This window comes from Sinocyclocheilus grahami, unplaced genomic scaffold (genome assembly GCF_001515645.1).
Source record: "Sinocyclocheilus grahami isolate Dianchi unplaced genomic scaffold, SAMN03320097.WGS_v1.1 scaffold900.1, whole genome shotgun sequence".
NCBI lineage: Eukaryota > Metazoa > Chordata > Actinopteri > Cypriniformes > Cyprinidae > Sinocyclocheilus > Sinocyclocheilus grahami.
In genome coordinates, this window is record NW_015506079.1 from 132463 (window position 1) to 158293 (window position 25831).

The 25831-nt window shown below is 41.2% G+C and overlaps 1 protein-coding gene across 1 annotated transcript in view; it reads left to right on the plus strand.

Moving 5' to 3' along the window:
• Window positions 1–25577, plus strand: part of LOC107563972 (NACHT, LRR and PYD domains-containing protein 3-like) — a 77442-nt gene extending 51865 nt beyond the window's left edge. The window contains exons 10-15 of the mRNA XM_016248937.1: window positions 17797–17970; window positions 18802–18975; window positions 23644–23817; window positions 24432–24605; window positions 25279–25452; window positions 25574–25577. Of these exons, the coding sequence (XP_016104423.1) occupies window positions 17797–17970; window positions 18802–18975; window positions 23644–23817; window positions 24432–24605; window positions 25279–25452; window positions 25574–25577 (874 nt within the window). The remainder of the gene's footprint in view (window positions 1–17796; window positions 17971–18801; window positions 18976–23643; window positions 23818–24431; window positions 24606–25278; window positions 25453–25573) is intronic.
• Window positions 25578–25831: the final 254 nt, after the last annotated feature.

The following is a 25831-nucleotide window of genomic DNA, read 5'->3' on the forward strand; positions in this document are numbered from 1 at the left end:
CAAGATTACGTTAGTAACGGAGTATGTTCCCTTTCGATACTTCACTCGTACTGTGTCACTAAGACGCTATGGGGGAACTATTTCAATTACACTGTGCTGTTGGTAGAGGAATGACTGATATGTGAACTTGCCTTAAGCACCAAAGGGGCCCAGAGGACAAGTATAAAACCATAAATCCACCTTGCGGCAATAACATGCTAAACTCAGAGAGGTCACGCCCGGCCTGGGGAATCATTCCAATAAAACTCATACAGCCTCTGCACTTAGGAAGGGCCAAGAGAATGCAAGAAGTTAAAGCAACCCTGGCGAGTTTGGGCGTGTAACAGCCAAACCCTACACAGAGCTAGTCCACCTTATGGCATGTGCGTGTAGAAAGGACCCTAGCCTGTAAGGCAGGGACGTCCAGGTTATGGAACCTGGCAAATGTGGACGGCGAGGCCCAGCCAGCCGGCGCAAACATTTCTGCGATGGACACAGCGCTAGACCACGCCCACAATGAGGTGACGCCTCTTGTGGAGTGGGCTCATACTCCAATGGGGCATTGCAGGCCCAAGGAAGAGTATGCTAGCGTAATGGCATCAATTATCCACCTTGAAAGTCTTTGCTTCGTGACCGGATACACCTTGGTGCGGCCACCGAAGCAAACTTGTTGTTCCGACTGCCTAAAAGGGGTGGAACGCTGAAGGTAAATTATCAGTGCCTTGGCAGAGTAAATTAAACTCCTGGTCCTTATCTGAGGGAGGAAGCGCAGAGAGCATATTAACCTGTGCTCTGAACGGAGTGGACTTTAGAGTCACTGGGTCCAAACTCAAAGCAGGTAGGGCTCTCAGAGAGTGCCTGCAAATCTCCCATTCTCTTGACCGATGCTAAAGCCAGTAACAGAGCGGTTTTCAGTGGCATGAGCTGAAGGTCAATTGACTGTAGTGACTCAAAGGGACCATTTAAGGGCATAGAAGCATCTTGTAGACGGAGCTCTAGCCTGAGATATAGTATTTAGAACGCTCTCAGGAAGGTCTGCTAGCTCCCATCGAGAGGCCAAAAGTGCAGAGCCCACAGCTTGGGCTGGGGGTGCCATATCGTCATGTTCACCTGAGAGAGGAGATTCTGTCTCAGGGGAACGGGCCATGGGGCTGCAGTGAGCAGCTGAGACAGCTCAGAGAACCAATGTTGGTTTCTCCAGAGTGGGGCCACTAAGAGAACCTTGTGTTCTTGTTCCCTGATTCGCCTGATTACCTGCGGGATCAGGGCGATCAGGGGAAAAGCATAAAGGAGGAGGTTGGGCCAGTCATGGGCCAACGCGTCCCTGTCCTTCGAAAAATAATTTGGGCAATGAGAGCTGTCTCTTGAGGTGAAGAGTTTGACCTCTGCCTTGCCAAAGATCTCCCAGATTTTTTTAACCGATTGTGGATGAAGCATACCCTCCTCTAAGGGGACATTGCTCCGTGACAGCATGTCTGCTCCCTGGTTCAATCTGCCCGGCACATGCGTTGCTCTCAGGGAATGTAAGTTGAGCTGGGCCAATTTCAAGAGGTGCTCTACTAGGATGAATAGGCGCTTCGAAGAGAGCCCTCCCTGGTGATTTATGTAGGACACGATGGTCATGCTGTCCAAACGGACCAGAACGTGGTGTCTGTTAAGGTCTGTTAAGAAGGTGTGAAAAGCCTGACACACTGCCAGCATTTCCAGGCAGGTGATGTGTAGAGGACTTTCCTTTTCGACCAATGGCCGAAAAGTCGGTTTGCCCTTGCATAGAGCTCCCCAACCTTCCTTCTGCAGCATACCCAGCTTTCTTTGAAGCTCCTTGAGAGGGCATGAGGTTCTGGGTATGAAGGAGGCTGCGAGCCGCTGAATGGCCAGTGCATGTTCTGGCGTGACTACCGCCCTCATTTGGGTTGAGTCGAAAACTGTCTGAAAACTGAATGAAATTTGTTGGCTGGCCCAGACGCGTCCAATTTGAAGCTGTCAGTGCTAAAAATCATTAGTGATAGCATTCTTTCTATCCGCCTAAAATATCAAACCGCTCATTAGCAGAGGGGTACTGATGATCTTTATGTAAACACACCGGCAGATCAAAAGTGCTGCGTGCATTTGCACAGATCCACTCGTAGTGGATGAGGGGAGGGCGGGGCTCCCTTCATTGAAGAAGGAGAACCACGAGCAAAGCAGAGCGAGGCATAATCTCTCATAGTGAGAGCGGTCTGTGTCAGTGAGCGCAGCCTCAGCATGGGCGTGGCCTGAGTGGTGCACTCAAATTTGAAGCTTTCAGCGGTATTGACATCATTGGTAGCAGCGTTCTCCTCCGATCCGCTTAGAAGGATTGAGCCGCCCGACAAATGAGATGCGCTGATCCTCACATGTAAACACACTGGCAGATCAAAGAGCTGTGTGGAGAATGAAACACGTGGGGGCTTTGCTGACATAAAATCACTCTAACTTGATCGCTCATCCCCGAGAGTTCACCGTTTCTTCCTCCAAGGTAACTGGGAAGAGAGAAACATGAGAGCGGGGGAGGCGGGGGCCACTTTCCGCGAGCGAAACAGTGAGAGACTGCTTTCATGGTGAAAGCAGCCTGTCTCTATGAGCTCCTCAGCAACACACACACAAATGCAAAGCTATCAGCAAAAAGAGAGGTGACAGCGTTCTGTTCCGCTCGCCAAGAAGGATTAAGCCGCTCAATGTAACGATGGGGTGCTGATCCTCACTTGTAACACACTGGCAGATTAAGTGAAGTAGAATGTGTGCTGGCATGAAATCGCTCAAGACTGATTGCTCAGCCCGCGAGTTTGTGGTTTCTTCCTCCGAGGTAACTGGGAGGGGGAGAAACATAAGAGCGTGAGAGGCGGGGCCGCCTTCATAAGAAGGGGATCTGCGAGCGAAGCAGGGACAGACTCAGGCTTTCGAATGAAAGCAGCCCATCTCAGTGAAAGTAGCCTTAGAGACGCACACACAAATGCGAAGTTGTCAGCGATAGAGAGGTGACAGCGTTCTTCTCCGATCCGCCTAGGAGGATAGAGCCGCTCGATGTAACGAGGGGCGCTGATCCTCCCGTGTAGAACAAACCGGTGGATCAAAGTGCAGTGGGGAGAGCGAGCATGCAGGCTCTGTGCCGGTGTGAGATCACTCAGACCCAGTTGCACAGCTCCGTGACTCTGCTGTTTCTCTCTCCGAGCCTTGCTGAGAGGGGAGGAATGGGATAGCGGGGCTGCCTTCATAGAAGGCGGACTGCAAGCGGAGAAGAGAGAGACTCATGCTCTCAGTGAGAGCATTCCGTCTCAGTGAGCGTGCAGTCTCTGCATGGGGGCAGCCCAGACAGGCGATGCACTCACTACTTTTTGCACCTTGCATGAGCCACACTCGCAGTGTGACATTTGCAACAACATCGCTAGAAAATTTGCTCTTTTAGAACTTACCTCTTTAGAAATAAGCTCTTTTAGGCTCCCCGGATGGCGGCAGGGGATCAGCTGGGACCACTGTTGCTGCGATGCTGAAGGCGGCAGAAGGAGCAGCAAACCAGCGGAGCAGAGGGTCACTGGTTCAGCTTGATCAGATGTGAAGGCATTTCAGCGGCAAGAAGGCTTCGATTCTAGTAGATAAGCGAAGAACGTTGCCGTCGCTAAAGGAGAAGAAATCTGAGGATCCTATGGCAGAATGCCCCTTATATAGCCAGATGGCCCCTCCCATATTGGCGGGCTTCATGGCCATAGGCTCGTGCAGCACCGCTGCCTCGCAATTGGTTTGTTTTATTAAACTGCACAAACCAATGGCCGTGCAGTTACACTGCATTATTGAAAAGGCTTCAATATCGAAGTAAAAGGAGGTTTCCCCCCATAGCGTCTTAGCAACGCAGTATGAGTGAAGTATCAAAAGGGAACATTCATAGGTTCACTTCAATGCTGCGATGGCATCATCGCTATGGGAACACCTCTGGTGTGACGAATGTCTGAAGCCCTTATACCATCATGCCAGTTCATTGGCCAATAGCGCTTAGCACCGCCACGAGCATACACGTATGCGTGCTGCACGCTATTTCATCAGATTTTAATTCCTTTAGGAAGATAATCCTTTGTTGCCCGTCGGAAAGAGATGTTTGTGTTCTAAGCTATCTATTTATATAGGGCAGTTTACTCCTCTAAGTGGACACAATGAGTTTTCCGGTATGTATAGATGCATTTTACACAGACTCACGAGGAAACAGGTATGAAGACTGCTTCGCGGCCTTTATCTATTGTTGTATCCGTGATATCTGTGTTTGTAAGTGTTGCGCTTTGGGCTCGCTCTTTTTCTGAGGAAGGAGAGATGTTCATTCAACCCCACTAAGTTCTGCGGTTGCCGAGGTGCTTGGGGTGACGCCGATGAGCCAGAGTGTACAGAGAATGAGCGAACAGAATTAATCCCCTTCTCTCTATAATCATAGAGAGAACTCATAAATCGATTCTTTCGGCTGCGGATTAGATGATGTATACTTTACAGCAGCCTCGGGCTCTCGAGTTCGCAGGCGATACAAGCTGTAGATATAAGCTATGGGTTAAGGTGCGAGCTTACTGATTTACCCGTTTGCTCTACTCCCTCCCCTGGATCAAGTGTTTCTCAAGTTTATTAAACAACACAAGAGAACTGCACACATGGAAATTATGTACAGGATGTGGGTACAGTAGCTACAAATATTTTGAGCATCCCTTATTCTGTCCCTTATTTTCCTATAAAGAATCACAATTATCCCTTATTTTCCTTTATGGCATCCCTAGTTATATTGTTAGGAAAAGTTTAAATTGTGTGACTTTTTAACTACTGTTTTAACTACTTGGTCTGTAATTAATTACTTTTTAACCCTTTCAGTGGTGAGTTTAAAATATTCTAGCGGTCCCCCCAGAGTGAGTTTTTTTAAGGTGACCGTTATTTTAGAATGTTTCCCCTTACTGTTTCCATGGCGACGCGTCATGCTTGTCACGTGACACACCGTGGCCACAATAACACTGTATGACAGATGGATCGCTTTTATTTTGTTTTTAATTTTTTATTTAAAATATTCACAAACTTGCATACCATGTCATGAACAATCTCAGGGTGTCCGCGGGGTCTTAAAAAGTATTAAAAGTTGATAAATCAATTTAGAGAAAATTAAAGCCCTTAAAAAGTATTAAAAAGTCTTAAATGCCATTTTCCAAGGTATAAAATTGTGTATCATCTTTTCATTATGTATATTTGTCTGTACAGTGGGGTTCAGTCTTAAAAAAAGGTCTTAAAAGGTATTAAATTTAACTCCATGATTTGTGTATATACCCTGAATGTGATATTCCGATTCACACATATGTGTAAATGAGTGTGTTTTGTTGTTTAAAAACCTTTCTAAATGATCTTGTTCTGTAATGTGAGATGGGCGCCGCCATGTTTGTTCGCGCTGCAGTTTAGAGAGTCCTGTCAGTCGGATTTACAGCATGTGAATTCATCAATTTCTCCCGAAATACAAGTAATAACTGGCCGGTGAACTGGGTGAAGAATAGAGTGAACTTTATAGTTACTTACACTATGTGTATCTGATATGAATAAAACACATCGGCAAATTAAATTTGAATGATTGTTATTGTTGCTTCCATAGACATGTGTGTATTTTACAAACTCTAAATGTATTGTTTTACTAGTACTAGTTATGTGTATTTAAATGTCTGAAACCTAAAATATGCATTATGTGGTTAAGAACACAGCGTAATTGCATGTGATAATATGACAAGAACAGTGCACGTCTCTCTCTGGCTCAGCGCCAGCTAAAGCGCAAAAGCACAGTTTGAATTTGGCAGTTATGTGATGTCACCGAACATTCTAAATCCCATATGTGGGACCGTACTCCCAGGGGCATAGAAATAAAAATCCCACATATGGGACCGTACCGCTCAAAGGATTAAAAAAATTAGCAAAACACTCTTTGTGGTGAAAGGAGCATTGTGATAAGACGATCTTGAGGCTTACTACTGAGTAATTTTAACATTCACAACATGCAAACATCAATAAAGCTATTAAAGTTATTAAAAACAATCAACAATTAGTAAGAAACACAACAAGAAAGCTGGATGAACTAGTTTTGTATCTGATTTAGTTTGTACTGCACTTTGCTTTTGCAATAGTGTTTTAGTTGTGTAAGGTCATCCAAAGGCATAGTGCAGTATCTGCATTTTGGTGGTCAAAGGTAACATCAGTGGGCATGGTTTTTATCAAAAAATAAAAAAGGTACTGCACTTTGCCTTTGTAGGGCAGAATAACGTAGTGGCTCGGGCTGAAGAGTAAGCAGATGGTTTTGCCTATCTCTCTCTCTCTACTTGCGGCGCTGCACGAATGCAGGCACATTCATTTGAATTGGTGCTTACACTTTCAACTCTTGTTTGTGTACCGTTGTTAGGTGCGGACTCTTAGAAGTCCTGGAAGTCCCGTTGAGCTGGAACATTAAGTGGCAAGCTGTTTTAACATTAATGATATAATGGCTCAGGTTGTAGAGTCGAGCAGACGGGTTTCCTATCTCTCTCTCTCTCTCTCTCTCTCTACTTCTGCACTGCACTAATGCAGGCACGTGCATTTGAATTGGTGCCTATGCTTCCAGCTCTTGTTTCATTTACTGCTTTTAGGTGCAGACTCTAGGAGTCCTGCAGCAGATGTTTGTCATGCATTATGGTCTTGGCGCTTCATGCTACCAAGGAATGCCCCTTATATAGCCAGATGGCCCCTCCCATATTGGCGGGCTTCATGGCCATAGGCTCGTGCAGCACCGCTGCCTCGCAATTGGTTTGTTTTATTAAACTGCACAAACCAATGGCCGTGCAGTTACACTGCATTATTGAAAAGGCTTCAATATCGAAGTAAAAGGAGGTTTCCCCCCATAGCGTCTTAGCAACGCAGTATGAGTGAAGTATCAAAAGGGAACATTCATAGGTTCACTTCAATGCTGCGATGGCATCATCGCTATGGGAACACCTCTGGTGTGACGAATGTCTGAAGCCCTTATACCATCATGCCAGTTCATTGGCCAATAGCGCTTAGCACCGCCACGAGCATACACGTATGCGTGCTGCACGCTATTTCATCAGATTTTAATTCCTTTAGGAAGATAATCCTTTGTTGCCCGTCGGAAAGAGATGTTTGTGTTCTAAGCTATCTATTTATATAGGGCAGTTTACTCCTCTAAGTGGACACAATGAGTTTTCCGGTATGTATAGATGCATTTTACACAGACTCACGAGGAAACAGGTATGAAGACTGCTTCGCGGCCTTTATCTATTGTTGTATCCGTGATATCTGTGTTTGTAAGTGTTGCGCTTTGGGCTCGCTCTTTTTCTGAGGAAGGAGAGATGTTCATTCAACCCCACTAAGTTCTGCGGTTGCCGAGGTGCTTGGGGTGACGCCGATGAGCCAGAGTGTACAGAGAATGAGCGAACAGAATTAATCCCCTTCTCTCTATAATCATAGAGAGAACTCATAAATCGATTCTTTCGGCTGCGGATTAGATGATGTATACTTTACAGCAGCCTCGGGCTCTCGAGTTCGCAGGCGATACAAGCTGTAGATATAAGCTATGGGTTAAGGTGCGAGCTTACTGATTTACCCGTTTGCTCTACTCCCTCCCCTGGATCAAGTGTTTCTCAAGTTTATTAAACAACACAAGAGAACTGCACACATGGAAATTATGTACAGGATGTGGGTACAGTAGCTACAAATATTTTGAGCATCCCTTATTCTGTCCCTTATTTTCCTATAAAGAATCACAATTATCCCTTATTTTCCTTTATGGCATCCCTAGTTATATTGTTAGGAAAAGTTTAAATTGTGTGACTTTTTAACTACTGTTTTAACTACTTGGTCTGTAATTAATTACTTTTTAACCCTTTCAGTGGTGAGTTTAAAATATTCTAGCGGTCCCCCCAGAGTGAGTTTTTTTAAGGTGACCGTTATTTTAGAATGTTTCCCCTTACTGTTTCCATGGCGACGCGTCATGCTTGTCACGTGACACACCGTGGCCACAATAACACTGTATGACAGATGGATCGCTTTTATTTTGTTTTTAATTTTTTATTTAAAATATTCACAAACTTGCATACCATGTCATGAACAATCTCAGGGTGTCCGCGGGGTCTTAAAAAGTATTAAAAGTTGATAAATCAATTTAGAGAAAATTAAAGCCCTTAAAAAGTATTAAAAAGTCTTAAATGCCATTTTCCAAGGTATAAAATTGTGTATCATCTTTTCATTATGTATATTTGTCTGTACAGTGGGGTTCAGTCTTAAAAAAAGGTCTTAAAAGGTATTAAATTTAACTCCATGATTTGTGTATATACCCTGAATGTGATATTCCGATTCACACATATGTGTAAATGAGTGTGTTTTGTTGTTTAAAAACCTTTCTAAATGATCTTGTTCTGTAATGTGAGATGGGCGCCGCCATGTTTGTTCGCGCTGCAGTTTAGAGAGTCCTGTCAGTCGGATTTACAGCATGTGAATTCATCAATTTCTCCCGAAATACAAGTAATAACTGGCCGGTGAACTGGGTGAAGAATAGAGTGAACTTTATAGTTACTTACACTATGTGTATCTGATATGAATAAAACACATCGGCAAATTAAATTTGAATGATTGTTATTGTTGCTTCCATAGACATGTGTGTATTTTACAAACTCTAAATGTATTGTTTTACTAGTACTAGTTATGTGTATTTAAATGTCTGAAACCTAAAATATGCATTATGTGGTTAAGAACACAGCGTAATTGCATGTGATAATATGACAAGAACAGTGCACGTCTCTCTCTGGCTCAGCGCCAGCTAAAGCGCAAAAGCACAGTTTGAATTTGGCAGTTATGTGATGTCACCGAACATTCTAAATCCCATATGTGGGACCGTACTCCCAGGGGCATAGAAATAAAAATCCCACATATGGGACCGTACCGCTCAAAGGATTAAAAAAATTAGCAAAACACTCTTTGTGGTGAAAGGAGCATTGTGATAAGACGATCTTGAGGCTTACTACTGAGTAATTTTAACATTCACAACATGCAAACATCAATAAAGCTATTAAAGTTATTAAAAACAATCAACAATTAGTAAGAAACACAACAAGAAAGCTGGATGAACTAGTTTTGTATCTGATTTAGTTTGTACTGCACTTTGCTTTTGCAATAGTGTTTTAGTTGTGTAAGGTCATCCAAAGGCATAGTGCAGTATCTGCATTTTGGTGGTCAAAGGTAACATCAGTGGGCATGGTTTTTATCAAAAAATAAAAAAGGTACTGCACTTTGCCTTTGTAGGGCAGAATAACGTAGTGGCTCGGGCTGAAGAGTAAGCAGATGGTTTTGCCTATCTCTCTCTCTCTACTTGCGGCGCTGCACGAATGCAGGCACATTCATTTGAATTGGTGCTTACACTTTCAACTCTTGTTTGTGTACCGTTGTTAGGTGCGGACTCTTAGAAGTCCTGGAAGTCCCGTTGAGCTGGAACATTAAGTGGCAAGCTGTTTTAACATTAATGATATAATGGCTCAGGTTGTAGAGTCGAGCAGACGGGTTTCCTATCTCTCTCTCTCTCTCTCTCTCTCTACTTCTGCACTGCACTAATGCAGGCACGTGCATTTGAATTGGTGCCTATGCTTCCAGCTCTTGTTTCATTTACTGCTTTTAGGTGCAGACTCTAGGAGTCCTGCAGCAGATGTTTGTCATGCATTATGGTCTTGGCGCTTCATGCTACCAAGAATTAGTCTGACCGGCTGTTAATTTTTCTTTCAGCTCCACTGCTGCTTTGAGCTGGAACAAATCAGCGAGCTCACATATCTAGAGTAATTTTATATGGGAAGCTGTTTTACACCTAATGCCATAGTGACTCTGGCTGCAGAGTGAGCAGGGTTTTTCCTGTCTCTCTCTACTCCTGCACTGCATTAATTAAGGCACGTACATTGATTTGGCGGTTACGCTTCCAACTCTTGTTCATGTGACTGTTTTTAGGCATGGACTCCACAGCTTACATTTGTCGTGTGCTATGGTTTTTGGCGCTTCATGCTACCAAACACTAGTCTGCCCGGCTAATAATTATTATTCCTTCAGCTCCACTGCTGCTTTGAGCTGGAACAAATAGTGGACTCTGTGCTATGAGCTGGCTCTGTGGAGTTTTGCAACACACATTTGTTGTGCAACATGGTTTTTGGCACTTCAGGCTACCAACACTATTTGCATAACTAATAATTATTCTTCTCATCCCAACTGAGATGCACTGAGCTAAGCTACTGTGTGAATGAGTTTACGTTGTAAGAGTATCTCTTATGGCAAGCTAATAATGCTCACCATGGTCTGCCTACTTCATGTGATTGATGCGGTGCTTTTGCTACCAACTCTCGCTTCACATGACTGGCTGCATTATGTGACTGCAGCATACATTATTGTGCACTAGAAATGTTGGGTGCTTCATGCTACCAAGCAGTGGTTTGCATGACTAATTACTCTGTTCTTTCAGCTCCGCTGTTGCATTGAGCTGGAATTTTGTATGAATGTGGGCAACCTATAAGTGTGTTTGCCTCTCTATCAGCTGTTCCACCGCTTGCTGTGTTTCGGACTGATTTTGACCGTTCTCCGTGCCTTAGGTTTTGGAGATCGAGAGGATAGCCCTAAGGCCATTGGTGCAGGGTCTATGTTGACATCCAAGTCCCCACTCTGTGGTTGGTACTGGCATGCCTGATTTTAGTATCCGTTCCTGTTTCTGAAATTTTTCCCACAACTCAGGTGTCTCGGGGCCTCATGAGGGAGGATCAGGCTGTCGTATGGTTACACCATCCAGCTTCTATGGTGACCACCTGTTTGGGAGGAACGTTGTCACTTTTAGTGTGACTGGTTTGCGTTGATTTGGATTTGTGTCACCTAACCTTGTGCTTGGAGTAAGCAATTTCAAGATGCTGACACAGAAGTTCATCCTGTCTCTATCTGAACCGGAGATCGGTTTGTGACCATCGATCTAAGGATGCGTACTTCTACATCCAGATCATCAAGAGACACAGGAAGTTCCTCAGGTTTGCTTTTGGAATAAAGCTGGCCAATAATGTATTCTTCCATTTGAGCTGGCCAATAATGTATTCTTCCATTTGAACTGGCCTCGAATGCAAGGTGAATGGACGTGTCTCTGGCCCTGTTGTTTTGAGTTTTGAGTTACCTTGACGATTGGCTGATATTAGCTCAATCACACAAACTGTTTGAAGCAGCGTTTCTGGCACTCAAACAGTTCTTACCCAATTGAGTGGTTGTCACATTAGGTCAAGGACTGACAACACGGCTGTGGTCTCACACATGGATTGTCAGAGAGGATTACTCTCTCTCCCCCTGTGCAGGTTGGTGAGACGTGTTCTTCTTTGGACGCAGACCAAGTTCCTGTTGATCAGAGCAGTTTATGTCCCGGGTCACCTGAACTCAGGAGTGGACTTACACTTAAGGCAGTGTAAGTTTGGAGGCCGGGGAATGGAGATTGCACCCTCAGGTGGTGAGTCTCATATGGCTCGGTTCAGCCGAACAGAAATGGATTTGTTTGCTTAGAGCATGCGCATTGCCCGCTCTGGTTTCCTTGTCTCCTCCGTCACCTCTGGGTGTGGACACTCTAGCCCAAGAATTGCCCAGGACCAGTCTTTATGCCTTCCCATCGACCCGTTTGCTCCCAAACGATTCTGTTCAAAGTAAGGGTGGTCAGAGTCGAACGTTTGTTGTTGATTGTATCATTTTGGCCCACTTGGACGTGGTTCTCAGAATTGGTCAGTCTGTTGGCCGACCCCCTTGGGAGGCTCCCCTCAGACACGACCTGCTGACTCAGGCTCGGGGCATGATTTGGACATCCCCATACGGATTTTTGGAACTAATGGGTGTGACCAGAGTGGAGTTGTAATTTGTTCCAGTCTCTCGGCAGAGATTACCGACACTATTCTTAATTCTAGGGCTCCCTCCACGAGACGCTGTATGCCCTTAAATGGACACAGTTTGGACCTGGTCCAGCCATATCTGCTGAGCATTACCCATATAGGTGTTTTAGCGGGATGTCACCCTCTGGTTTCCCATTTCATACAGGGACGAGACAGCTTAGGCCTTTCCACCCGGCACGGATTCCTTTTTGGGACTTATTTTTCGGTTGGAAGGCCTGGCAGGCCATCCATTTGAGCTGTTTAAGTCTGTCAGATAACTTTGAACCTTTAGCAGTTTTTTTGGTAATCCTATCTAGAGATCGACCGATATATCAATTTACCGATATTTTTCCCGATATTTAAGCATTTTACAATAATCCGAAATATAGGTTTTGTAATATCAGATTCACTGATAAACGCTGCCATCTTGTGGATGTTTTGAGAATTGCACGCAGGATCACCATTGCAGTGCGTCTGAGGGGAAACAAGGCAGCAACAACGGTGTGCACAGGTAGCCTACTTGATTTACTGTATTTAGTAAACTTTATTTAACATAACATAGTCATTAATGCACAAATTAGATGCATTACATAAATGCCTGATATGCAGTTTATGCAGCTTGGCTCGAAGAAATAGAGACAAACTCACGGAGTCACGTAAAATAATCCGTCAAGTCCTGTCCCAATAAAGACGTAACTTTGCGTGAATTAAATAATATGCAGTCATGAATGGGCACATGTTGGAAATAAAAGTGCTGAATTTAATTCACTCTCGGTTGTCTATATGCTCATCGTCTCATGAAGTCGGAGTCACGTATGGGCTAAAATAATCCGCAAAGTCCTCTCCCAATAAAGACATAACTTTGCATTAATTAAATAATACAGCCATGAATGAGCGCATGTTGGAAATGAAAACGCTACATTTAATTCTCTGTCTGTTGTACATTTGCTCATCATTAGTCTCATGAAGTCGCTTTCATATTGCTGTTCACTCACTGGGTTGATGCTCAGAAAATGCTCCAGCATGGCCACCGCATGTAACTTTTAACAAGATTCTCTTGTTTAAAACACCCTAAATTGTATAAAAATGTACTATATAACCATTATTTCGCTAATAAACATCTAAATAGATACAACTCTATGGAAATTAACTATTTATTATCTCCACGAGCGATCGCAGTTTGAGTAGAGTTCTGTGTAAATGCATAGATAAACTGCGCTGTCAGCAGGCATTTCATAATCTAGAACAGCGGTTCTCACTTCCAGTCCTCGCGCCCCCACCACTCATGTCTCTCTTAGTTAACACACCTGATTCAGATAACCAGCTCGTTAGAAGTGAGCTCTGTGCATGAACTGTGTTCCCATTGACACAATCCCTACATAGTGTCTATTGCTTCCTACTCCCTGAGCAGGGGAAATCCGTTGAAGTTTACTTCACTTCGGAACATTCATTCACATATTTGCGCTACGCCACCACCTGCAGCGTCTTCGTCTTCACACACAGACAAAACTTACTAGAGTGTGACATAAATACATCTGTAAATAAATACACATCTCGTACACTTTAATGACATTTAAATGAAACATATACGGTCGCTTCGAACTGGAATCATGGCGGGGGGGTTGATTCCGCTGATCTAGAAGGACAAAAACTTTATTAATAATTCTGATATAACATGCCAGTTGAGAAATGCAATAAAATGTTTCAAAATATGTTTTGTTTGTTATATTTCAATATTCCAGATAATATTATTCAGTGAATTAACATTATCCAGTGAATTATTCTTCACTCTTTAGCCTATTAAACAGCTTATAAACCTACTAAAACTGTAGTTTAAAATGAATATGATATGACTCCTTTCCATTATTTATTTTCTCCATTTGAAAACATTAGACCTTCTACATTTATTTTGCTTATTGTTAATATTAGTGTTGCTGCTGATTCTTTAAATAAAATGTTTTTTTATTGTTGTAATATGAAGATTAAATTGAACATGAAAGACTGCTAATTTTCAACACTTTTTTTAAGATGACTGAAAGGAGGAAAAACCAAAGTGAAGTATGGACTTAATTAATGCAGTCATTTATTTACTTTATAACAGTAAGTAAATATTGGTTCTGCATATCGGTTATCGGGCACATAAACATGCAAATAATTGGTATCGGTTATAAAAAATCAATATCGGTCGATCACTAATCCTATAGGCTGGTTAAGTCTTACTGCTGCCTAGGCCTAGTTAATCCTAAGGCTGCTTCGATTAACTAGGCCACTAGGCAAGTGGTTGGAGGCTTTCTCTCCGCTATGCGGGGTCAGATAGTGGCAATACCTCTAGCCTATGAGGCGTGTGGTGTGACTTCGCCTCTAGAGGTGCATGCTCATTCTACAAGAGCAATGGCTTCTTCTCAGGCTCTCTTTAAAGGGCCTTCGATGGGAGATGTCTGTGCTGTGGCAGGTTAGTCCTCTCCTAGCACTTTAATCAAGTTCTACTTGTCTGGATGTGAGGATGGCTCTTGACACCCGGGTGGTCTCTTCCGCTTGAGCAGACTCTTTCCTCTGTCTTCCAGCTTTCTTAGGTACGTCAGGCATTATGGTATAGCATTCCCATAGCGATGACGCCATCGCAGCATTGAAGTGAACCAATGAAAGGGAACATCTCGGTTACATATGTAACCTTAGTTCCCTGAATAGGGAACGAGATGCTGCAATGCTGGCCGTTCCGTACCGTCGATAGCACTTCCTTCATCATGTGGAAAATCTGATGAAATAGCGCGCAGCATGCATATACAGTGGTGTGAAAACGTTTTTGCCCCCTTCCTGTTTTTTTACAAAGATAACCTGAGTAAATACAAACTGCAGTTTTGAAATTATGATTTCATTTATTAAGGGAAAAATGCTGTCCAAACCTGCCTGGCACTACGTGAAAAAGTAATTGCCCCCTAAATCTAATAACTGCATACATACGTATGTTTGGGGCGGTGCTAAACTCTATTGGCCAATGAATTGGCATGATAGTATAAGGGCTTCAGACATTCGTCACACCGGAGGTGTTCCCATAGCGATGACGCCATCGCAGCATCTCGTTCTCTATTCAGGGAACCAAGCTTACATATGTAACCGATATGTTTCCAGCCCACAGAACTAGTGACAGGATTACAGACAGATTATGGGAACTACAGACTATATGATAGACTATATCTCTACTGTTGTAAATTTCATAATGTAAGACAGTAACCCGCCACATGTGAAACTGATGATACTTTTATTAACAGAGCTCATGTCACAAACATGACATCACATCAACATAACTCATGTGTGATAACAGCAAACACACAATAGCCGCTTTTCCACTGTTGGGCCATTGCGAGCCAGTGCTTTCAACGGGCCGGGCGGGGCTAATAGCCTCGGACCTGTAGCACCGAGCTTAAAATCACGCTGCGTTTCCACCGTCAGGCCAGAAGCTCCGCTGCACTTTGCTAAAACCTCCCTTTACACGTCTCTCTGGAACAACGTCATGCAACCCCATCATTTCACCAACAAAGAGAAGTTATCGTAAGAAATAAATCACTGGAACTAGCGAGATTACAAAACGAACTTGATAAAAGCGGCCATTTGTTTGCATTTTTTGTTGTTTACTTAAAGATTTAAATCCAAAAGCATCGATGTTTTAGGGGTTTTACAATAATAAGTGATACATTGATCATATTATTATAAAAAATTTTGTCAGGATTGGAAAAATAGTCACAGAGAAATAAAGTGGTATTTACCATTATCTCACAAGAGAAAGAGGACACACATCAGTCACGTCTGTTTCTGTTTATTTGTAGTCACAGTATACATCACATTTAGAAAGAATGATAATTTCTATACATTTTCCATCAAAAATGCAACCTGAGTAGTAAAGGGAGCTCCCTAACAAAAACTATGATTATGATACATTTTATGACATACGTGGAGCTAAATATGAACATCAGACAGTCAGGTATATAGAAACAAAACTTACTGACAGATACATTTCTTCAAGTGGCAGTATTTACCATGTTTACATGGTAATGGCTAGCGTGCATATTGCATTGCTTATAAATATTCCAGTGGTGTATAATATACCTAAAGGCCATACTCAAGTAAAAGTACAGATACCTTACCAGAAAATGACTTTGGTAGAAGTTGAAGTCACCGTTTAGAATATTACTTGAATAAAAGTCTTAAAGTATGTGATATTTATTGTACTAAAGTACGAAAAGTTTTTTTTTTAAATCTTAAACATACTTAAGTATTGAAAGTAAAAGTACAAGTAAATGCAAAATGGAAAAGAAGCAAATATATTAAAAATGTTCATACACAGCTTGAGCAGCAAGATTGTGTTCATTTTTTAACTCTTTCTTCCATTTTGTAATTTGGGGTAAGAATAAAAAGCACTTCATCCGGTGCTTACACAATCTGTATTGTTAAAAGCGCTATATAAATAAAGGTGACTTGACTTGACTTGACTTAGTGTCTTTCATTCCAACATAAGAAAACATTTCTGGAATTGTGCATCTGAAATAGCATTTAGATAGTATTTACACAGTTTATGTATCTCAGAGGGGACATGGATGCATTTAAACGGCAGTTACAGATGCATAAATAGGCCTAATGTTTTGTTTTTAACATAAAACGTTGAATACTGATGTTTGAAATAATTTAAAACATGAAAAAAAAGTCGAAATGTGAAATGAAAACCGCCAGTAGGTGACAGAAAGCGACTCTTAATGAGTGAATCATTGAGATTCAACCGATTCATTCAAAAAGCTGATTCATTCAATAAGTAAACACCGTCCATTGCTCAGAAACGCAAAACAGTGCTGTGATCTTTGTTTGGAACTATTTTCGTTTATTTTCATATAATGTCTAAAATGTCAAGTCACTTATTGCTTTACTGAACTTGTATAAAATGATTATTAACTGTGTTCATGCTGATATCTGCAGAAAAAGGGTACTCTTTGTGTGATATAGATTAAGTTAACTATTAAATTATATAAATATAAAAAGCATACAGAAGCATTTTTTTGCCATCTACAATTTAGAATGCCTGAATTTTTGCATTTTAATAGACTAATAAATCAATGTGCGTGCACTCTGTGTGTGATTTGGTGATATAGCCTACTTGATAATGTCAGATCACACATCATTACAACAACACATATTATCCATATTATCGCAGACAGTGCTATGTCGCACACCCCTGACTCGACTTGAGTGGAAAATTGTCATCCGCGACTGTGAGCGCACTTGTTTGCACATGAGCAAAGGTGTTTTTAGGAGTCTTACTTGCAAACGCCAGACCACTGATTCGTCAAACCTGCTTTCCTGCAGTCTGTGTAATTCTGACTTGTAGTAAGTAACGAATATGTTTAGGGGAAATGTATTGGAGTAAAAAAAACCTGGCTGTTGGCCCCCGAGGAAGCCCCGACGAGGCACGATCAAGCCCCGGAAGTGACAGTAGAAACACGACTGGCCCTGGCACGCACAAGCACGCCATCTTTTGGCCCGACAGTGGAAATGCGGCTAATGAGACAGTGAAGATGGGCCTTACGTTCTTAAAGAGCCCAACACTTTTCTGTACAGATCATTTATCACAATGATCTATACCTACTGTAGCTCTTCAATTAGATGATTGTCATAGATCTACATTTACATTTACATTTATTCACATAGCAGATGCTTTTATCCAAAGCAACTTACAATTTAGGAATACAAGAATTAAATCATCAAAGAGGCAAATAAACACAGAAAGTGCTAATAATACGAAGTTTCAGTCATCATTCAGATTAGTACAAGCTAGAACAGGGTGGAAACGAAAAGTAAAATCAAAGTTTTTTTTTTAAATGATCATTGTTCTTTCTCTTTCTGTCTTCAGTCTGTGTTTATGTAGTATTACAAAGAAACAGTGTCTCATCCTGACTCCAGCTTTGAAATCAAACCCATCACACCTGAGAGAACTGAACCTGAGCCAGAATAAACTAGGAGACTCTGGAGTGAAAAACCTCAGTGATCTACTGATGAACACACAATGCAAGCTGGAAAAACTAAAGTAAGTATCATTATACTGTACAGCTGTTTACTGTTTAGTTTAAGACCGCTGGGTTCATGTCACATCATTTCTAGCTCTGCACTTTCTGGCATTTCTCCATCTGAAGAAAGATTCAGAAATACTATGTTTGTATGTGTATCTGTAGAAACAGCTGAAACTTGCTGACATCTGACATATTTGCTGTGAAACAAAGCAGAAGTGACAACAGACTAAAATCAGTCTAACAAATGACAGTAGATTATTCTGACAGTTAGAATTTCACTGGACTAATGGTACTTTTCACTAAACTTTTATTAAGGGAAATGTGTATTTAGTATATTTTTATATTTAGCGATTGTAAACCACTCTAAAATGGCTTAAAAAATATTTGATTTGATTGATTTGATGATTTTCTTGCATTAGAAATGTGAAAATAGACCATTGAATTTAGTAAATTTTTCTATTGTTACTATATTGATTCTATATATTAATTTACATTGTTTATACTGGACTTATACTTTTCACTATTTTCTTTTATTAAACTAAATGTATAGTATATTTGGCGATTGTAAACTACATGCTAAAATGGCTTAAAAATTTGTTGATTTGATTGATTTGATTTTCTTGCATTAAAAATGTGAAAATAGACCATTTAATTTTGTTAATTTTTCTATTGTTACTTTATTGATTCTATATATTAATTTACATTGGTAAAATTCACTTATTTGTTGACTGAGGGTGGGTCCAGACTTGGAATTGTAACTTGTATCCTCAAATGCTACCCTCTCGATTTGTTTGTTCATTCATATGTTATAAGTTTCCATGATTTTGCTTTTCTCTTTCTGTCCTCAGTCTGTGTGGATGCAGTATTACAGAGAAACAGTGGCTCATCCTGACTTCAGCTCTGAAAACAAACCCATCACACCTGAGAGAACTGGAACTCAGTGAGAATAAAATAGAAAACACAGGAGTGAAGCACTTATGTGACGTACTGAAGAATTCACACTGTAAACTGGAGAGATTGAGGTCAGTAACATTCACATACAAGAATCAAAAAGCTTTAAAAATCAAATTTTGAAGTTATTTTAGAAATTGCTGCATAGTTAAAATATAACATTTTTAGAGAGAGAAAATAAAAACGGATAAGTAATTTTATTACTGCATTCAGAAATAATGTATACCGGTAAATAAAGTGAAATGTTTACAAAAATTATAAACGCTATAAACATAACTATAGGTCATTTTACTCCTCCTTACTCCACAACAAATACTTTCAATTTAACGCCATTCAAAACAGAACAAGAATGAAAAATATAAGTAGCTTATAAATGTCATGCCAAAACAAATTAATTTGAAGTGAAACTCAAACAGAAACTGTTGTTGGGCTCATGTAGCCTTACATCTCTGATTTGGCGCAATCCCAAAAACTTGGATATTCACAATGTGTTTGGGTGCTAAACTATTATTTATTATGTAAACTAGCCTTTGTACTTCACTCATGTTCAGATATCAATGTGAAACATCATCCTTCATCACATGTGCAAAAATGTGTTTGTCATAACAGCACAGCAGTCACACTGAACAGCACAGATTGTACTACGGACTATTTAAATTAAGCAGTGTAAAAAAATGTATGTGTTTGATTGACTATTTTATTTTGATGATTAACAGGCTGCAATATCAAGTTAAAAATGCTAGAACTGATATGCTGTGTGTATGCATGAGGCACCAGCGCAAACACTTGAATTATTTCCTTATAACAGCAGAAACAACTTAAATACATCATTTATGGTCATACAGTTAAGAGTAAGGCATCATTTGAAACTACAAAGGGTTTACTTTTATTTGTGTCCAATCACAACAAAAATAAAGCATTGTGCTTTTGTAAAACAAAGACAAACAGGATGTGCTTTCTTTTGTCTCAGTTTCCATGAGCCTATTTGTGGAACATGTCACAAAAATGTCTACTTGTCACACTTTTTTTTTTTCTATTCTTTTGTTAATTGTTTAAGTAAAATATATTTTGTGTATTTATTGCTTTTGTATATATGATTTTATTCTATTTGTCTCCATTCACAGAAGCGCTGCAGGTGTGTGATGTGATGATAAATCATCATGTTCTGTTGTTTACAGTATGCTGCTTTTTGCGCATGTAAAACTAAACCCCTGGAAATCACATTTTATTGTTTCTAATGGGTCACAGACACTTATTCATTCTAATTTAATTTAATGCTAATTTCACAATCTTGTCATTTAACAGTTAATGATAAGTTAACCAGCTTTGGTTGTCGGTTAGGGGAAAATAACTGAAATGAACATCCCTAATCTGGTGAAATAAACAGGATGATCTTTATGAAAATGATCAGATTCAGAATCAGAATGAGCTTTATTCCCAGGTATGTTTACACATACGAGGAATTTGTTTTCCTTACAGAAGCTTCCGCAGTGCAACAGAATGACAGTGACAGAACAAAAAAACAGAAAGAAAAAAAAAAAACGAAAAAAAGTAAATAAGGAATAAAAATATACAAATCGACAATTGTATGTACAGGTATATAACAATAGACAGTTGTATGTACAGGTATATTATGTGCAAATTGAAATGTAGACTAAGTATGTGTGTCAGATAAGTAAGTGTATGAGTGAATAAATAGTGTGTGTTCCACAATTATTGTCAGGTGTTCATGAGATGGATTGCCTGAGGAAAGAAACTGTTCCTGTGTCTGGCCATTCTGGTGCTCAGAGCTCTGTAGCGTCGACCAGATGGCAAAAGTTAAAAAAAGGAGTGTGCTGGATGTGAGGGGTCCAGAGTGATTTTGCCAGACCTTTTGCTCACTCTGGATAAGTACAGTTCTTGGAGAGTGGGGAGGGTTGTACCAATGATTTGCTCAGCAGTCCGGAACACCCTCTTTAGTCTTCTGAGGTCAGATTTGGTTGCTGAGCTGAACCAGACAGTTATTGAAGTGCAGAGGACAGATTCAATGATGGCAGAGTAGAATTGTTTCAGCAGCTCCTGTGGCAGGTTGAACTTCCTCAGCTGGCGAAGGAAGTACAACCTCTGCTGGGCCTTTTTCACAATGGAGTCTGTGTGAATGTCCCACTTCAGGTCCTGGGAGATGGTGGTGCCCATGAACCTGAATGACTCCACTGTCGTTACAGTGCTGTTCATGATGGTGAGTGGGGGGAGAGCAGGGGGGTTTCTCCTGAAGCCCACGATCATCTCCACGGTTTTGAGCGTGTTGAGCTCCAGGTTGTTAAGACTGCACCAGACAGCCTGCTCCTTAACCTCCTGACTGTAAGCAGACTCGTCACCATCCTGAATGAGGCCGATGAGTGTGGTGTTGTCTGCAAACTTCAGGAGCTTGACAGAGGGGTCTTTAGAGGTGCAGTCGTTGGTGTACAGGGAGAAGAGCAGTGGCGAGAGAACACAGCCCTGAGGAGCTCCAGTGCTGATCGTACGAGTGCTGTATGTGTATTTCCCTAGCCTCACTAGCTGCTGCATGTCTGTCAGGAAGCTGGTGATCCACTGACAGACAGAGGTGGGCACGTCGAGCTGAGTTAGTTTGGGCAGGATGAGGTTTGGGGTGATAGTGTTAAAGGCCGAGACAGGTAAAGTCCACAAACAGGATCCTCACATAAGTCCCTGGTCTGTCTAGATGTTGCAGCACATGATGCAGTCCCATGTTGACTGCATCGTCCACAGACCTGTTTGCTCTGTAGGCAAACTGAAGAGGATCCAGCAAGGGTCCAGTAATGTCCTTCAGGTGGGCCAGCACCAGTTTTTCAAAAGACTTCATGATCACAGACGTTAGAGCCACAGGCCTGTAGTCATTTAGTCCTGTAATTTTGGATTTCTTTGGGATGGGGATGATGGTGGAGCGTTTGAAGCATGAAGGGACTTCACACAGCTCCAGTGATCTGTTGAAGATCTGTGTGAACATGGGGGCCAGCTGGTCAGCACAAGATTTCAAACAGACTGGTGTAACACAATCTGGGCCTGGTGCTTTTTTCCTTTTCGGCTTCCGGAAGACCTGGCGCACCTAGTCTTTGCTGATCTGAATTGCAGGTGTGGGGGAGAGGGGGGTTGCAGGAGGTGTGAATGGTTGTGTGGAGAGGTGTTCAGGGCGGGTGTGGGGTGTTTTTTCAAACCTGCAGTAGAACTCATTCAGATCGTCTGCCAGTTGTTGATTCTCCACAGTGCTGGGGGATAGTGTTTTGTAGTTGGTGATCTCTTTCAGACTTTTCTACACTGATGCTGAGTCACTGGAAGATAATTGAATCTTTATTTTTTCAGAATAATTCCTCTTTGCCACTCTGATCCCCTTTTCCAGTGTGTATTTAGCCTGTTTATACAAGACTTTGTCCCCCTTCCTGTAAGCATCTTCTTTGGCCTGACAGAGCTGTCTGAGTTTTGCAGGGAACCATGGTTTGTCGTTGTTGTAAGTTAAATGAGTCCTGGTAATGCACATACAGTGGGTACGGAAAGTATTCAGACCCCCTTAAATTTTTCACTCTTTGTTATATTGCAGCCATTTGCTAAAATCATTTAAGTTAATTTTTTTTCCTCATTAATGTACACACAGCACCCCTTATTGACAGAAAAACACAGAATTGTTGACATTTTTGCAGATTTATTAAAAAAGAAAAACTGAAATATTCCATCTTTTTACAGTCCTTAATACAGGTTTAACTGATTTCAGTTTCTGCCTGTAGGCCGGTATAAGATGAACCGACCAGTGATCAGAGAGTCCTAAAGCTGCCCGTGGAACAGAGTGATATGCATTCTTTATTGTGGTGTAACAGTGATCCAATATATTACTGTCTCTGGTGGGACATGTGATGTGCTGTCTGTATTTTGGCAGTTCACAGGAGAGATTGGCTTTATTAAAGTCCCCGAGAATGATTAGAGCAGAGTCCGCGTATTGTTGTTCAATGTCTGTGATCTGATCAGCGAGTTTCTGTAAAGCTGAGCTCACGTGCGCTTGCGGAGGAATGTAAACACCGACGAGAATGAATGAGCAAAACTCCCGTGGTGAGTAGAAAGGCTTACAGTTAATGAAGAGCACTTCTAGATCTGAACAGCACATCTTCTTTAACACAGTTACATCTGTACCCCACCTCTCATTGATGTAAAAGCATGTCCCGCCGCTGCGCGATTTCCCTGTTGATTCTGCGTCGCGATCTGCTCTAAACAGCTGAAAGCCCGGCAGACTCAACACGCTGTTTGGAATGGCGTCGTTCAGCCAAGTTTCCGTGAAGCACAGAGCAGCAGAGTTGTAAAAATCCTTATTTGTCCGGGAGAGCAGAAGGAGTTTGTCTGCCAGATGGATGCTAGGCAACGGTGTTCTGAATCCGAGCTGCTTGAGCTTTACGAGCATGCCGGCTCGCTTCCCCCGTCTGCGCGTCCTGAAGCACTTGATCAGCGCCGCTGCACCCCCGACTACAATGTCCAGCAAAACATCAGAATAGTCGAAAACCGGTGAAATATCGGGTGATGTGTACTGCCGAATGTCCAGCAATTTGTATCTGGTGAAACTGATTGCAGGGATATAACTAAAGACAGGACAAACTTACAAAAACATAAAAACAACTGCGGAACACGCCAGGGAGGCAGCCATCATCGTCGGCGCCATCTGTATGTGGCTTATTTTATTTTATTCTTATTTTCTGATCTCCCTCTTTCTGCCAATGTAGGTTAATGTACTGTTATATGACAGATGAAGGTTGTTCTACTCTGACTTCATTTCTGAAATCAAACCCATCACACCTGAGAGAGCTGAACCTGAGCGGGAATAAACCAGGAGACTCTGGAGTGAAACACCTCTGTGATCTACTGATGAACCCACAATGCAAACTGGAGAAACTATGGTTAGTTACATTAACTGTGCAGTACAGCAGTTACAGTGAGATTAAAGTTTACTGTTTATCTTAAGACAACTAGACCCAACTTACATTGTTTATACCATAGCATTGCATCTTCTGGCCTTTGTCATTGTGCGTCTGCTGCTACAATAAACAAAAGAGATAAAAACTTAAATAGAAAATTATTTTAAAAATTTAATAGTTTTAAAAACATGAAAGACAAGAATCAACAGTTTCCAGCACACAGAACTAGTGACAGGATTACAGACAGATTATGGGAACTACAGACAATATGATAGACTATATGCCTACTGTTGTACATTTCATAATGTAAGACAGTAACCCGCCACATGTGACACTGATGATACTTTTATTAACAGAGCTCATGTCACAAACACGGCACATCACATCAACATAACACCTGTGTGTTCACAGCAAACACGCGATGAGACAGTGAAGATGGGCCTTGCGTTCTTAAAGAGCCCAGCACTTTTAGACTGCAGCGTGTTAGATAGTACAAATCATATTGCCTTTCTGCACAGATCATTTATCACAATAATCTACACCTTCAATAAGATGTCATAGATCTGATTCATTGTCTTTTCTCTTTCTGTCTTCAGTCTGTGTGGATGCAGTATATTGGAGAAGCAATATCTCATCCTGACTTCAGCTCTGGAATCAAACCCATCACACCTGAGAGAGCTGGAACTCAGTGAGAATGAACTAGGAGACTCTGGAGTGAAAAACCTCTGTGATCTACTGATGAACCCACAATTCAAGCTGGAGAAACTAGAGTTAGTATCATTATACTGAACAGCAATTACAGTGAGATTAAAGTTGATTGCTACTTTATTTTAAGACATCAGACTCAAGTCACATAATTTATAGTGCTGCATCTTCTGTTTTTCCTCCATTTGAAGAAAGATTCAACAATACTATTAGTTAATGGGTTTGTATGTATATTAGTAAAAAGAGCATTAAATTTGCTGAGATCGGACTAATCTTTGCTATGAAACAATACAGAAGTGAAAACAGAATAAAAACAAGTGTAACAAATGACAGTAGGTTATTCTGAGTCACATTTATACTGGACTAATGGTACTCTTCACTGAATCTTCTTTTATTCAAAATGTGTATTTAGAGATTGTACGCTTTACAATAACTTAAAATAACTTATTAATGTATAAGGTTTTCTTGCATGACAAATATGAATTTAGACCTTTTAAGTGTTCATTTTTCTATTGTGTCTACATTAATCCTATATATTAATCTACATTAATAAAATGCACTTGTTGAGTGAGGACAAATCCAGACTTGGATTGTAACTAGTATCTTCAAATACTCCTGTCTTGGTTTGTTTCATATCATTAAGTTTCCATGATTTTGCTGGTTTATTAGAGGTTGTATAGCATTTGATCATGATGCATCATAGATCTAATTCATTGTTCTTTCTCATTCTGTCTTCAGTCTGTGGAGATGCAGCATTACAGAGAAACAGTGTCTCATCCTGACTTCAGCTCTGAAATCAAACCCATCACACCTGAGAGAGCTGAACCTGAGTTTGAATAAAATAAAAAACACAGGAGTGAATCACTTATGTGACGTACTGAAGAATTCACACTGTAAACTGGAGACATTGAGGTCAGTAACATCCACATAAAAATGCTTAAAATCACTTCAACAGCTTAAACCAGTCTGAGTTTATGTCTGAGTTCACATTATATTTGTTTAAAATTCTTCACATTAATGATTTGTTTTTAAGATGATCTCTCTACATCTCTGTCTCTTTCTAGTCTAATGTGCTGTAGCATTACAGATGTTTCTTCTTTAACTCAGTCTTTGACAAACACAAAAGCACTGGTGTTTCTTAAAGAGCTTGATCTCAGAAACAATATGATTGGAGACTCAAAGCAGCAGCTCATTGATGTGCTGCGAGACTCAAACTGTAAACTGAGGTGAGTAAACATCTCTTTGTGATATTAACGAGATGTTCATTTACCTCTGATATGTGAATAAATAT